This window comes from Pseudogymnoascus destructans (genome assembly GCF_001641265.1).
Source record: "Pseudogymnoascus destructans isolate 20631-21 unplaced genomic scaffold scaffold_14, whole genome shotgun sequence".
NCBI classification, from domain to species: Eukaryota; Fungi; Ascomycota; class Leotiomycetes; order Thelebolales; family Thelebolaceae; genus Pseudogymnoascus; species Pseudogymnoascus destructans.
In genome coordinates this window covers 674421-688432 of record NW_020167533.1, presented here as the reverse complement: position 1 = coordinate 688432, position 14012 = coordinate 674421, and the positions used below count along the sequence as shown (strand labels likewise).

Sequence of the window (14012 nt, the reverse complement as noted above, 5' to 3'; positions counted from 1 at the left end):
TAGTTGCATGCTGCCCGTCCTGGTGCATAGCTGGTCTGTACTAGGCCTCTTCGTGTCGCTCGCCGGTGGCCTACCGTCGAGGACTCCTAGTTTTTTGACTCGTCCGAGGAAGGATAGCATTCATCCGCTTCCAATGGTGGTCCTTGGGGAGATCGTTTCCCTCGCTCTTCTGCTTCGTCTAGCAGATGTGGGTATTTCTCGTATACCTGTTCACTTTTGATAGGCAAGTCCCCTTCAGACTGGCTTCGCCTGAGGGCGTGAACTTGCTCTGCGTCTCTGAAGTGTATCCTGGGCGAGGATCGGGGAAACAACTGATTCTGGTGTTTCTTTTTCCAGTGGAGCTTGCAGTCATCTTCGCTGCAATACTCCCAGTAGACATACGTGTGCCAGGGATGATCAGTCTCTGTTGCGTCTGTCGTTGATAGTTCCCGCTGTCCTCTCACCCATGCACTATCTTCCCTCGGAGGCGTGGAGAACGTGTCTAGTTGCTCCATGGCTCTCCTTTCGATGCGTGGAGTGGATCTCGCATTTTCCCGTCGGAGCATATCTCTGGCTTTCTTGTCGTACTTCTCCAGGGCTCTCCTGCGGTACTGGTAGTAAAGTTCGACGCTTTTCATATTCTTCAGTTTAGCCATATGCTCGACATCCTTCTCCAGTTCTTCCGCTTCTTGGGCTTCCAACTTAGCTACGTCTGGGGACGTGCCAAGCAGCCTGCGGGTATTCGTTAGTTGGTCGTAGTATCTCCAGAGGTCGTCCTTGCAGTCGTCCACTAGACATTCTTGTGGTAATCCCTGCAGTAGGTTTGTGTAGATTCCTTTAAGCGTAGGGATCCTCCTCTGGCCGCTGGGCTTGTCTCGTTCGGCCCTAATCTTCGCGTGGGCGTGTTTTGCCATGCGTCTTACTACGCTCTTGCACCGTGGACTCATTGGTTCCATAGGTGCCAGTTCGTCGAAGGTTTCCTGTTCCGAGACGGTGAACGATTCCGCCTCCGACCCTTCGTCTGAGCTCTCGTCTTCTGGGGTGCTTTCGCCGTTTCTTCCCCAGTCCTGTTTGTTCACAAATGTGGCGTTCAACTGCATCCCCGAGGCGTTGTAACCTCCCCGGCCTTGCCAGGTAGCATTGAGTTGTTTGCCGACTTTGCGTCCGCCGTTCCCTTTCTTTGGCTGTCTGCAGTCTCGGGCCATGTGGCCTGGCTTGTCGCAGTTAAAACAGAGTCGTTCCTTGAATTCTCTGTCTTTCTTAGGGTCACGGGGTCGTCCAGGTTTGAACGTGGCATCGAGTTCCATTGGGTCCGACCAACAGTTGTCTCGCGGGTGTTGATCCCGTCGTCTGCCCTCGTTTCCCCGGTAGGGGTAACTTTTCTTGGGCTTGTCATAGGTCCGACGTTCCTTCTGGAATTCGTATAGTCGATTGTCAATTCGGACCGTATGTTCGATTAGCGCTACCATGTCCATTGGTTGTTGTTCCAAACGGGCAAGTTCCATACGTATATGGCTCTTCAGCCCACGTCGGTAGTGGCTGATGAGTGCGCTGGCGTCCCATCCTGTCTGATTGCCGTATCTCTGGAATTCTGTGGAGTACGTGAGGGCGCTGCCAGTCTGCTTAAGTGCAAACAGATGGTCTTCCGCGGTCTTAATCTCATCGATGTCTCCGAACATGCGTCGGATTTCCTTACAGAATCCTTTCCAGCTGCCAAACATAGTCTGCATAGTTGCCATGCTTCCATTGGTACTCTCATATTTGAAATAATCCTTGAGGAATGGTTCGATCCATCGCAGGGCTTCCCCCCTAAGGTAGGACATAGTCCACAGGGCATAGCTCTCCTGGGTGGGAAACTTCTCGTCATTGAAGTGCTGGTACAGTTCGACCTGTAGCAAAAACACCTCAAGTTCCTTTCGGTTGCCGGAGTAAGTGTCGGGCAACTTGACGCGTAGAGTTTCCTTGAGTTCGTTGACGGTGGGTGCGTCGGGCATCTCTTCATTCTCAGGCTTAGACCTCTGAGACGAAGTTGGCGTGGTGGGGGTTTTCCCCTTCGAACTGATGACAGACATGTTGCTTTGTGTATGAGCCAGTGCCTTGTAGAAGTGGTGCTCAAAGTGTAACGCTGACTTCTAAACGATAGAAGACACAGAGGTTCTCTTGCGTAAAGGTTTACTTATCAGAGGAGGCAGGGGATCAGACACAAAGGCTTCAAGTAACACGTTACTAGTATATAACAAATACTGTATTGAGTTGAGCACGAAGCTCCTATCTAAGGAAATACTATCTACTTATATAGTGGCGTCGTGCCTAGTGGACTCCTGGGAACTCACTCGAGTCCTCAGAGTCCTGGACTCTTAGGATTCTTTTCATCATCCTGCGAGTCCGTCACGTGCCTAATGGACTCCTGGGAACTCACTCGAGTCCTCGGAGTCCTGGACTCTTAGACTCTTCTCATCATCCTGCGAGTCCGTCACGTGATACTTTCGGAACTACTATTCCCCGCTGCCTCTCCAGGTACCAGGGCCGGTCTCATGCGACCTCCCTCCTTCCTGTCCTGTAGTTGGCCAGCCTTCTTGTTCCGTCGTAACACAACTATCCAGATTACCCATGAGGCACGACGCCACTATATAAGTAGATAGTATTTCCTTAGATAGGAGCTTCGTGCTCAACTCAATATATTATTCTTTACAATACTGTAACGTGTTACTTGCAAAGCCTTTGTGTTTAATCTCCTGCCTCCTCTGTCAAGTCAACCTTATGCAAGAAACATCTGTGTCTTCTATTGTTTAGAAGTCAGCGTTACAAATATGTCGAAAAAGCCGACATCAAACATACCCCAAGACAATGACGGTCAACTGCCCAGAATGACTACCAGACAAATCACCACTGCAGCTACGACCGCTGTGCCATCCAAAGACACCCGAGTCGAATGGCCCACCTCGAAGCACAGATACGGGAGGTCAAGGATCTACTAGTTACCCTGACGGCAGCCCAGACCAGAATCCTGTCCACACCGCCGGTGGACGCCCCCATACCCACAGTCAAAGCTACGGAGCAACGAACGCCTCGCACATGAAACACCCCTGAGACAGATCAATTGCTGCCTCTTCAGGACTTTCATTCTCCATCGATCCCAAGCACGTCACGAATGCACACCGAGGACCCACCGACTCGCTATAAGTAATCTACCATCTCGGAGAGAATCACTCCGCTCAGCGATGGGATAGAACATACCTTCCTACAATGGAGCGCTTTGATTCAGGGCCGACTCGAGTCAATGAGGACCACTACCTTACCGACGTCTCGAGAAGAGCGTTGATATGGGGAACTATGACTGGCCTGGCTAAGACCTACCTAGAGCCCCAATACCTGTCGCTACGCATGGGTTCCGCAGTGCTGAGGAGATGATGGATCTACTAGGTTCATACTACAGGCAACGAGACAGAACAGGCCAGGAACCTCTTTGACTACCTGCAAATGGGAGAGAAGGGGCATTCTAGCGAAATCTTCCCAGAGTTCAAGGCTCGTTTCCAAAGTGCAGCTATCACAGGACAAGTCTCTGAGTCGGAATGGTTACGGTACATGTGGAACAAGTTGACTCCCCAATTCCGCAGCCGTGTCGCGATCATCAAAAACCAATGGAATGGAGACTACCAGACCATGGTACGAGAACTTACCGCCTTCGATCAGCAACGGCGCCAGAACAACGAATTGAATCCGCTACCCGCTCTCACAAGGACGTCCACACATACCACGGATACGGCAAAGGCGTCGGCGTTGAAGCCGACTCGAGCCACACCCACTCTGTACACCCGAACCACATTCCTCCCCAAGACAACGATGCTGGAGCATGTGAAGACCGCAGTCCCAGCATCCCCAGGGAACTGTTTCAAGTGTGGCAAGCCCAGCCATTTCCAGGACAAATGCCCCTTAATGCTACTATCAAGGAAATCGACCGTAACGCCCCCGAGGCAGAAGAACAATGAGAGGAAGCCGTGGAACTTCAATCGGATGCGTCCCTCGAGGAAAACGATGAGGCCTAGGAGAAGGCTCCTTCCTAGGTCTACGCAAATGTGACCTGCGAGGACTAGACTTACGAGAACTCCTGGGAGGTACCCAGTTCTTAGTTGACACGACCCTGAGTATGAATGGACTCGGGGTGCAAACAAAGTCCCTAGCAGACACAGGAGCAAATGGCTACCTTGTCATTAACAAGCCTTTCGCAATACGACTGTCGAAAGCGCTTCAGAGCCCCATACAGAATCTACCCTACTCTGCCCATACGTGGATTTCAGCGCAAAATCCAAGGCCACGTATCAGAGTATAGTCGGTTACACTTAACAGTCGAATGACGTCAGATATATAACTGCCCATTTGTACTCCTGGACCTCGGAGCACAAGATGTGATAATTGGGAAGAAGCTTTTTAGCCGCTTCCGAATACTACTCGACTCTGCAAAGAGCAAGTTAGTATGGCCAAAGGAGTACCTGCCGACTCCTAGCTGGAGCAAGGAGATCACCTTGCCCTACTACACGCGAGAAATGTCCATTCGACATCCCGGATACCAGCCGGATGCGAATCGCAGGGATGCTGCAATCCACCACAAAGACAGATGCCATGCAGGCGGACACTCGATGAACATGAAAGTGATAACATAAGGCTATGAAGAGATCACTGATATGCCACCGAGTCCTACCCGAAACCAAGAGGTTTCTCCCCCTCTACTAGTGAAACTGGTACCTAGTTTCACACCCATACAGATATGCGAAATCAGTGCCAATGCCTTCCATCACGAGATGATGCGAAGCTACTCCGAGTTCTTTCAGACTAGCATCTATGAAATTGATTGCTCCGAAGACCACTGGGTCGAGATGGAAGCGGATTGTTTGCATATGTGAGGAATTGTGTGACATGTCGGCTTTCTCATACCAATGTCACCAAGCAACAAGGATTCCTACACCCGCTGCCCATACCCGAATACCCTATGCAACACCTGACCATGGACTTCAAGGAGTTCCCAAGGGACAAGCATGGATACGACAGCATCTTAGTGTTTATGGACCGACTTGGAAAGAGTTCGGTGACCATACCTTGCTACAAAACCACAACTGCCCGGCAAATAGCACAATTGTTCATCGAATGGATATACTGATTCGGACACACTCCGGAGTCGATTGTAAGCAACCGCGGACTCCAATTCGTATCATCCTTTTGGCAGGAGTTCTGTCCAATTATCGGCATTAAGGTTCAGCTCTCGACTGCCTATCATAAGCAGACCGACGGACAGATGGAAATCATGAACCAATACATCGATCAGAGACTGAGGACTTTCGTATCTCATTACCAAGATAACTGGAGCGACCTCATCCACATAATGGACCGCGTCCAAATGACACTCCTCCACGCATCCCTTGGCATGACCCCCTACTGACTCAAGTACGGAACCGATCCACGTACAAGTTGGGATTGGAACACCCCGAAAAGCACCAACCCCCAGGAGACCCTAAACCGAAATGAAGCCAAGGCGGTTTCAGACCGAATGCATACCGCATGGGTCCACACAATGGAAAACATGTCAAAGGAACAAGAGGAAATGTCTAAGCACACGAATCAATGTCGAAGGGCCATCTGTAATGATGGGTGCACCAGATGTGAGACTCTCGCCACCCAAGGAAGGGATGATTTTACTAAGACAACACACTGTCTTAGGAAAAAAAGCCAAAGGGTCGTAGCTTAGACTATTCCACAATGCAGCAATCAGGTGTATGATGTAGTGGAGTGGTTTAGACAAGTTGTAACAAATGTTGAGTCTGAGAACTCAGGGATAAGTCAGAGGTTAGCACCTCACTGACTTTTCAGAAACAAGGAGTAACAACATCAATGCTTGGAAGATTGGCAAAGACGTGGAAGTATGTGATAGTCGATTTACTGTATTGTCTGCTTGCCCTTTCTTAAGGAAAGGGCAATCCTATTTATGCTAAAAGAGTGTAGTTCTCTCATTTTCCAAGACTTTCCATGACTAACCAGGCTTGCTAACTGTAGTCGATGTAAGAGAATCCCATAGAACCATCTCCTAGGTTCCTAGCCTATAGGAAGTGAAAGGAGGTCCAAGGTTAGAGTACCCCTATAGACAAATTATGTCATAACTTAACCAATCTTGTGGGTAACTAAGGAGCGATGACGTGTAATGAATCATAGATGGTTGTAGAAGCTTTTGGAGCTATTGTTCATGTTCCTAGGCCTCTAGTTAATAGAGATATGTCATGTGTAGTATTAGCCCAGTAACTAAGCAGTGATGTCATGTAATGAATCATATAGGGTTGTAGAGATATGCTATGTGGTAATATCAGCCCAGTAACTAAGGAGTGATGAGGTGTAATGAATCATAGAGGGTTGTAGCAATCGTTGAGTAGTATTGCTCTTGTTGTTGGTGTGACAAGCCAAAATATGTATAGTGACTTGTAGGTTTGAGGAGGAGATTTCTAAGTTTGCTCTTGAGTTTGATAGCAAACTGAGTGCAATGAATGTCAGTATGACAATAAACTCAGAGAGTTTCACACGGAATACCCAGATTTACCAGGTCCACCTCGAGAACTATTTGGATGGGTTACGGCATGGGAGGCAGGTGAGAAACAAAACTACGATCACGGGAGGGAAGACAAAGTGGAAGAAACAGAGTCGTTGCTATCTACGACTCTAAACTAAATACCCTCCGAGCCAGGGCGCACTCACCACCGTAACCCTTGCGGGAGTCACCCTTCCCAAACGTCTCACCGGCGTCGCAACAAGCGGCTACCACCATGAGAGACGAATGGTGGAAGTGACCCCACACGAAGGGCCAGGCCTGAGTCCCCTCCGACACAGGGTCTTCCCGCCTGTAGGCTGCCCCAACTTCCCCATCCTGCCCCTCCTTCCTCCTCCCATCACCCCGAGTCGGAGCGACCGCGGGATTGGCGGCGGTGGGCAGTTTGCCCACAGCAGCCACCAACTCCCCCAAGAGAGCCGGGACGCTCTCCTGTTCCGTCCACAGACGGCGCAGCGACAACCGAATTTGCTGCCCAGAGTCAGCACCGAAACAACACAATGAGAAGGGGGTCTACTCACGGCAAGCCCCGACTCGAGGGCAGCCCGAGTGGCGCGTGCCTTCTCATAGAGGTCACGCTCCGCCTCAGAGCGAAACTTGGGGACACTCTGGGCAGCCAGGAGGGTCACCCGATTTGCCTCAGTGGTGGCGGCGGCGACGTCGGCAGGAACGAGGGGGGTGGCCTTTTCAGCGGTGCGGAGGGCCGCAAACTCTTCCCCAAGGAACTAGGGCAGCTATTTCCACGAAGATGAGCACCAGCCAACCCACCCCAACACCGAATCCCATAAGAAAACCCACCAGGACGCAAGCCGAGTGCTGTGCGGTGCAGTACCCGCACTTGGAGCTGGCAGCGGACCAGACGCACTTGTGAGATTGGATCCCATGAGCTTTTGCCCGAAGGCAGCGCAGACAGAGCACCCGGAAGGCAGCCGAAAGGGCCCCGGAGGGCGTGGGAACTGGCATTGGTGAAAGTTGGAATTCTACGAATCCCGTCAGCCCAGCACACATTGTCACCCATGCACCAATGCGTTCACATCACCTACTCGTACGTGTGGATTGAAAATATACTATCCAATTCATTAGTACACCGTCAAACAATCCACGAGAAGGGGTCACTTACTGTAAACGGAGGTGGTCACTGGCGTTGTTGTTGGAGACAACAAGAAGAAGTGGATGCGGCTGCGTACTTGTCATACTGACATTCGTTGCACTCAGTTTGCTATCAAACTCAAGAGCAAATTTGGAAATCTCCTCCTCAAACCTACAAGTCACTATACATATTTTGGCTTATCACACCAACAACAAGAGCAATACTACTCAACGATTGCTACAACCATCTATGATTCATTACACGTCATCGCTCCTTAGTTACTGGGCCGATATTACCACATAGCATATCTCTACAACCCTCTATGATTCATTACATGACATCACTCATACTACCACATGACATATGTCTACCAACTAGAGGCCTAGGAGCATGAACGATAGCTCTAAAAGCTCCTACGAACCTCTATGATTCATTACACGTCATCGCTCTTTAGTTACCCACAAGATTGGTTAAGTTATGACATAATTTGTCTATGACATAATTTGTCTATAGGGGTACTCTGACCTTGGACCTCCTTTTACTTCCTATAGGCTACGAACCTAAGAGATGGTTCTATGGGATTCTCTTACGTCGACTACAGTTACCAAGCCTGGTTAGTTATGGAAAGTCTTGGAAAATGAGAGAACTACACTCCTTTAGCATAAATAGGATTGCCCTTTCCTTAAGAAAGGGCAAGCAGACAATACAGTAAATCGACTATCACATACTTCCACGTCTTTTCCAAGCTTCCAAGCATTCATCTTGTTACTCCTTGTTTCTGAAAAGTCAGTGAGGTGTTAACCTCTGACTTACCCCTGAGTTCCCAGACTCAACATTTGTTGCAACTTGTCTGAACCACTTCACTACATCACACACCTGATTGCTGCATTGTGGAATAGTCTAAGCTACGACCCTTTGGATCTTTTTCCTAAGACAGTGTGTTGTCTTAGTAAATTCATCCCTTCCTTGGGTGGCTAGATTCTCACATCTGGTGCACCCACCATTACAGTACTCATAGTCTGGCTTACAACAATGAACTCCGAATCGGGTTAGCGTGGCCACTTCTCCTTTCATACGAAGGACAGTCCAACCCGAACGCTTCGCGGATGCGATTCGGAGTCCACTCGGACCACCAGGAAGGTACCCCAGAGTGAACAAAGCACAGCTGAACCCGAACGTTTCGCGGATGTGATTCAGAGTCCACTCGGACCACCACGAATGTACCCCAGAGCGAACAAAGCAAACTCTGGTTTTGCACACACTGAACGGAGTCAATACGGCACAGCTCTAGCAGGACATACAATGCACCTTGCCGACACGGCACATAATCAGGGTTGTTACATATGCAATTACAAACAGAATTCCAGCCAACATATGATGCTCTTCTCATGGATACTAGGAGATGTTGCGGAAATAATTCTCACAGCGTGTTTCACGGACAAAACACTCTCTTAAGAGGGGGGGTAGTGTAAGGATGCTTCCACCCTCAGTGATGGAAGGGATCGGAGTCGGGCAGGTTACGGTCACGTGGGGAGAGTTAGGGCAGGTTAGCCAAGTCAGACCCGTTTCGGGTACTTAAGGGGATTGACCCAACGGGGTTCCTCATCATCTTTTTTGTATCCTTCGTAGTACATGAAGGAGTCCCTCCACCCGGACACACCCTGCAAACTGGCCGTATCCGGCCATGCAGTCAGTGTCACGGTTCACCAAGGCATAGGGCGCCAGTTGGGTATTATGAATTAAATTCAATCTAGAGAAGAAAGGAAAGAGAAGAGGAGCAATCGAGCAGTGGCTCGATCTATATACAGCTATGTTGTTGTGGAGTGAATTCTCTTTAGCAAGACCAGTTCTGAGAATTCACTCCACAACTGAAAACTTCACTCCAACCCTGGAAAGCTCCCACACCCCTGAACCCCCAGTCGAGCTGCAAGGCGCACTTGATATCGTAACAGTCGGTACATGGCGGCTGGACAAGCTCGCCAACCGTAAACCCTATGGCCACCTTAAGGTTCTGCATTTTCACAAGTGTAATGCTGACTTCTAAACGATAGAAGACACAGAGGTTTCTTGCGTAAGGTTGACTTGACAGAGGAGGCAGGGTATTAGACACAAAGGCTTTCCAAGTAACACGTTACAGTATTGTAAAGAATACTATATTGAGTTGCAAAGGGATATCCGTGGATAACATGGGTAAGATAATATCCATGATATTCAATGTTATCCATCACCTGATATTCTGTGGATCCCCAAGATATCCAATGTTATCCATTCCATGACATTTCGTGGATCGCCGTGGATAACATGGAGAACATAATATCCATGATATCCAATGTTATCCATCACGTGAGGTTGCAGCCGTAAGTGCTAGCCATAGCACTAGCACTTAGCCGTAACAACGAGGTTCGGCGGGTCGGAGGAGTCGAGGGCGTGAAATTCCAGGTGGCGGGCGTCAGGGAGGGCAAGGACAGCTGCAAGCTGCAGCGCCATCTGCTGGCTGGGAGTCGGGGAGTTGAGCACCAGGCCCTGTGGGTGACCTATACTTATTGTTAGTATCAATCTACACGGTTTACGGACGGTTTACGGACGGGGGAATGGTGTTACTTACTTACGGCCGTAGCCAGGCGTGCGGGCGTCGCGGGGGACGGGCCCACCGCAGATTCGGTCGCTGAGGAGGCGCACAGGGCCAGGAGGCGCAGACGCGGCCGTGTTGGAGGTTGCGGGGGACGTCAGGGCCGGCGGAGAGGCGCCCGTAGGCTCATCTATCCAGTCGTTAGTATCAATCTATCAATCGGAGGGGGGAGGGGTGTTACTTACCGTTGGCTGTTGGTGCAGCGCCAGCCCTAGGCAGATTCAGAGTTGTCGGAGTCAGGGTCGGGGTCATCGTGGTGGTGGTCGTGGTAGCGGGAGCGGGAGCAGGAGCTTCTTCTTCTATTCACAAGTTAGCATACAGTAATCAAATAACAAAAGGAAACGGGTTTACTTACCACGAGGATCCTCATTGAGGCCAGAAGCCTCAGTGGTGGGGGCGGGGGCGGACATCTTCACCGTTGTTGTTATAGGAAAGAGAAAGTGGAGGGGTTACGCGTCGTAGATCACGTGATGTAACGCCAAATCATATGACCACTTACGGCAGGCAGAGTCACAAACTGGCGCCTACGGCGCCGCTGCACAATACTCGTATTCAATAAGACGATATTGAACTAAGGGATGGATTACATCGTCTTATCGAGACTCTACTGTAGGGATAAATCTCCCAATTACACAGCCTCACCATCAATCCCGCCAGCGTCTAACCATGAACCACAATGTGGAATTGGTTTCAGCCTTAAATTCAGGGTCGACCACTAAGTTAATCTAAAAAAAAATATTCGCCTCGGTTCGTTACTATTTATAGGCAACCACCTCTTGGCAAGCGACGCGTTGAGAAAAGCCAAAACCGGCGCCAAGCCTTCCGGGGTTTGACCCACGTTAAAGTATAAATTACCTCTCATGATTCTATCATTTTCTCTTCACAATCCGAATCAACTCCATTCTCTTCTCTGAACCTCATTCTATTTGCCTTGTCTTTGATTTATCCAAAATCTCAGCAACAATGTCTTTCTTCTCAAAAATGGAGGGTATGTGTAGAAGCGGTGCGACGGGAATCCTCGTATTGCTAGGAATCCTCGTATCGGTAGATCACCCTTGATACGTAGCATCTCGGATGGACGAAAAGACCTCCCGATTAGGTAGTGAGGGTAGTGAGGGAATAAACTGTTGGACAGAGGAGGGTGAGGCTGCTGGATCCTGGTGGTTCCTGAGGGCCGCACAGCTAGTTCTGATGAAACTGCAGGCAGGGTACGAACTAGTACGTACTAGTATGACCAAAAGCTTGACCAAAAGCTTGAACATCGCCAATCTTTGCACTACAGCCACAGTCGGTCGGTTGCAAAGGAAGGCGGCTTCCGCGCGCTTGGGTTTCTTATTCCACCATCACAGTCTAGCGAGTAGAAAAGTGTGCGACAAGAGTATATCCCCAAACATGGCCTGACCATTCTCGACTACAGGGATGTCCGATGTTCGTACCCGGTCTAGATTGGTTTGTCGCCCGACTTCGCCTGGCGGGGCGGAGCGCACGCTAGTGGCAATGGGGCTGTCGTTTTCCCCACAATGTGCTTCTACCCCGACTTTTCGCTTTCAGCTCTTCCAACCTTTCTTAAGGGACACATTCCTTTCGACTTTTTTTGTTTCTTTCTTTTTGTCTTTTTCGTTGCACATGCCATTGGTACCTAATTATAGGTAATACGAGGACTCTAGGCGTCAATAAAACCACAAAACCAGCCATATTTCATGATCCCGATCGCTCCTCTCTTTATTTCTTATAACTCAGGCCTCCTGGCCGTACCGCTCTCTAAATATGCACCACCACGGCAGCTTTCATTTCAGCGAGATCATCAATCAACTCATCTCCGACATTGCACCGTTCTCCGGCCTCATCCTAACAATAACCGCTTGCGTCCTCGCCATCATCCGCCTCTACCTCCTCGACCTTGTCATCGTCCCTAAAGCCTACTCACCCCAAATCCTTCAGTCTCTCAGTAACGGCCAACGTCGCAGCTTCGTTAACCACCACGTCGCCGCAGGCACCAAAATCCTCCTCCTCATTGTAACGGCCTACCCCTTACTCGCGATTTTCACCGGCCATGCAACACCACACACACATTTCGTTAAGGGCTCGTCAACGACCCTCGGAGATGTCATGATCGTCTCTTCTCAGATCTTCACCGTCATGTATATCTTCGAGCTCTTCTACCGCGACAAGGTCTCTCCGATTAGCTGTGCCCATCATGTTGGCGCGATTATTATTGCGCAGGCAGCTGTGGCGATGAGTATCAATTTCGATCATGAAAGCGATGCTGTGTTCGAGTTTCTTCTTTGTTTCGTCTGGGGTACGTCACATCCCTGCCCTGTCATCCTTCAAACATCCTAATACGTAGATGTCTCATCGTTATTACAGGAGCCTTTGACGTATTCGCCGAACTCTGGCCTCATATCGCTATGATCATCTACCGCATCCACAACTCTAACCACCTGCTGCTCTCCCGAATCCTATACACGACCATGGCCCTCGAGCTCCTCGGAACCATAATTGAAACAGTGATTGTCATGTGGTTGTTTGGAAGCCTTTGGGACAAATGGACGCTATCACTCAAAGTCGCGACACCGATTCTGCATGTGCTTTTCTCTGCGGCGCAACTCTGGGGGGCGTTGATTTTTTACAAGATGGGTAAGGAGCAGCAGTTGAAATACGAAAAGGATACAATGGTTAGTCCAGGGGAGGAATGTTAAGAACAATCACGACTTGCCATTATTCCATATAGCGAGGTAATAAGTCCTGACGGTTCACCACTCAAGAGATTGATGGGGCCTGGCTAGGCAGTTGATGACCTACACAAAGAGCGGAGTGAAGAATTATGATTGAGCCTTCATGGCAGAATATCTTCTTATGTGCACACAAAGTTAATGAGAGGGATATTCGAGAATCAATACAGCTTTTTTAAAATATCAACTTCGCCACGTTAAGCCTACAAGTCTTGAGTGCAAGTAATGACCTGAATATATCTTTATATAAAAACTCCGCTACTATATTCTCAATGGCACACCTAAGGCTGGGCCAACAACCTAGCTCGTACTCCCGCCGGCTTCGGAACCGAAAGCTCCCATTTGCTGAGTACTGCTATGCATATTGCAAATGGAGTTGTAGTGAAGCAACCATTTCAAATGGCATCTTGAAATCTAAAAATGAGATGCGGGCTCCTTACTTTTAGCTACACGCTTGCTATCGCAGGTTACTATCCATTCTGCGTAGGCGATGAGACCCTTTCTCCATCACAAAGGATGCAGCAATGGATGACGAAGTCCGCTACTCAATCACACTGACAAGCATCTTAAGACTTCCGAAAACAAGGAATGTCTACATCCCTTATGTCACGTACCACTCATGAACGCTTCAGAGACTCCCGGGCCCATTTTCAGGATGCTCATTATATTGAAGAACCACGTTCAAACTGTGTGAGCAGGAAACGGAAGAGCGAAGATGATGAGGAAAGTTTGCAAGACACGAAGGGCGAGGCTTTAAAATATGTGAGCAAAAAGGCAAAGAATGAGGATGAGAAGGCAGAGGGGGGAAATGCGGGACCTACCACAGTCATAAGATAAACAATACTCCGTATTGTCGTTTTCAAACTGCGATTTAAACTGTGGCTCAAATTGCGCTCGAGGTTGCGGTTGCCAATTGTGGCAGACGATGTTGTGAGGAAAGCCATTGACGATGTTGGTGTGGTGTAAATCGTCGTAACTCAGAAACTAAGATTACAT

At 49.3% G+C, this 14012-nt stretch overlaps 2 protein-coding genes across 2 annotated transcripts; one reads left to right on the top strand and one right to left on the bottom strand.

Moving 5' to 3' along the window:
• Positions 1 to 9811: 9811 nt before the first annotated feature.
• VC83_05685 (uncharacterized protein) lies at positions 9812 to 10696 on the bottom strand. The gene is made up of 4 exons (XM_024469301.1): positions 10640 to 10696; positions 10470 to 10583; positions 10261 to 10414; positions 9812 to 10189 (listed from the first exon to the last, which is right to left on the bottom strand). Exons 1-4 carry the CDS (start codon positions 10692 to 10694, stop codon positions 10105 to 10107), a joined length of 408 nt encoding a protein of 135 aa, XP_024323097.1. The 5' UTR covers positions 10695 to 10696; the 3' UTR covers positions 9812 to 10104.
• A 1145-nt stretch (positions 10697 to 11841) lies between these two features.
• Positions 11842 to 13242, top strand: VC83_05684 (uncharacterized protein). Its single transcript, XM_024469300.1, has 2 exons — positions 11842 to 12583; positions 12652 to 13242. The coding sequence occupies exons 1-2, from the start codon at positions 12052 to 12054 to the stop codon at positions 12981 to 12983; spliced, it is 864 nt and encodes a 287-aa protein (XP_024323096.1). The 5' UTR covers positions 11842 to 12051; the 3' UTR covers positions 12984 to 13242.
• The last annotated feature ends 770 nt before the right edge of the window (positions 13243 to 14012 follow it).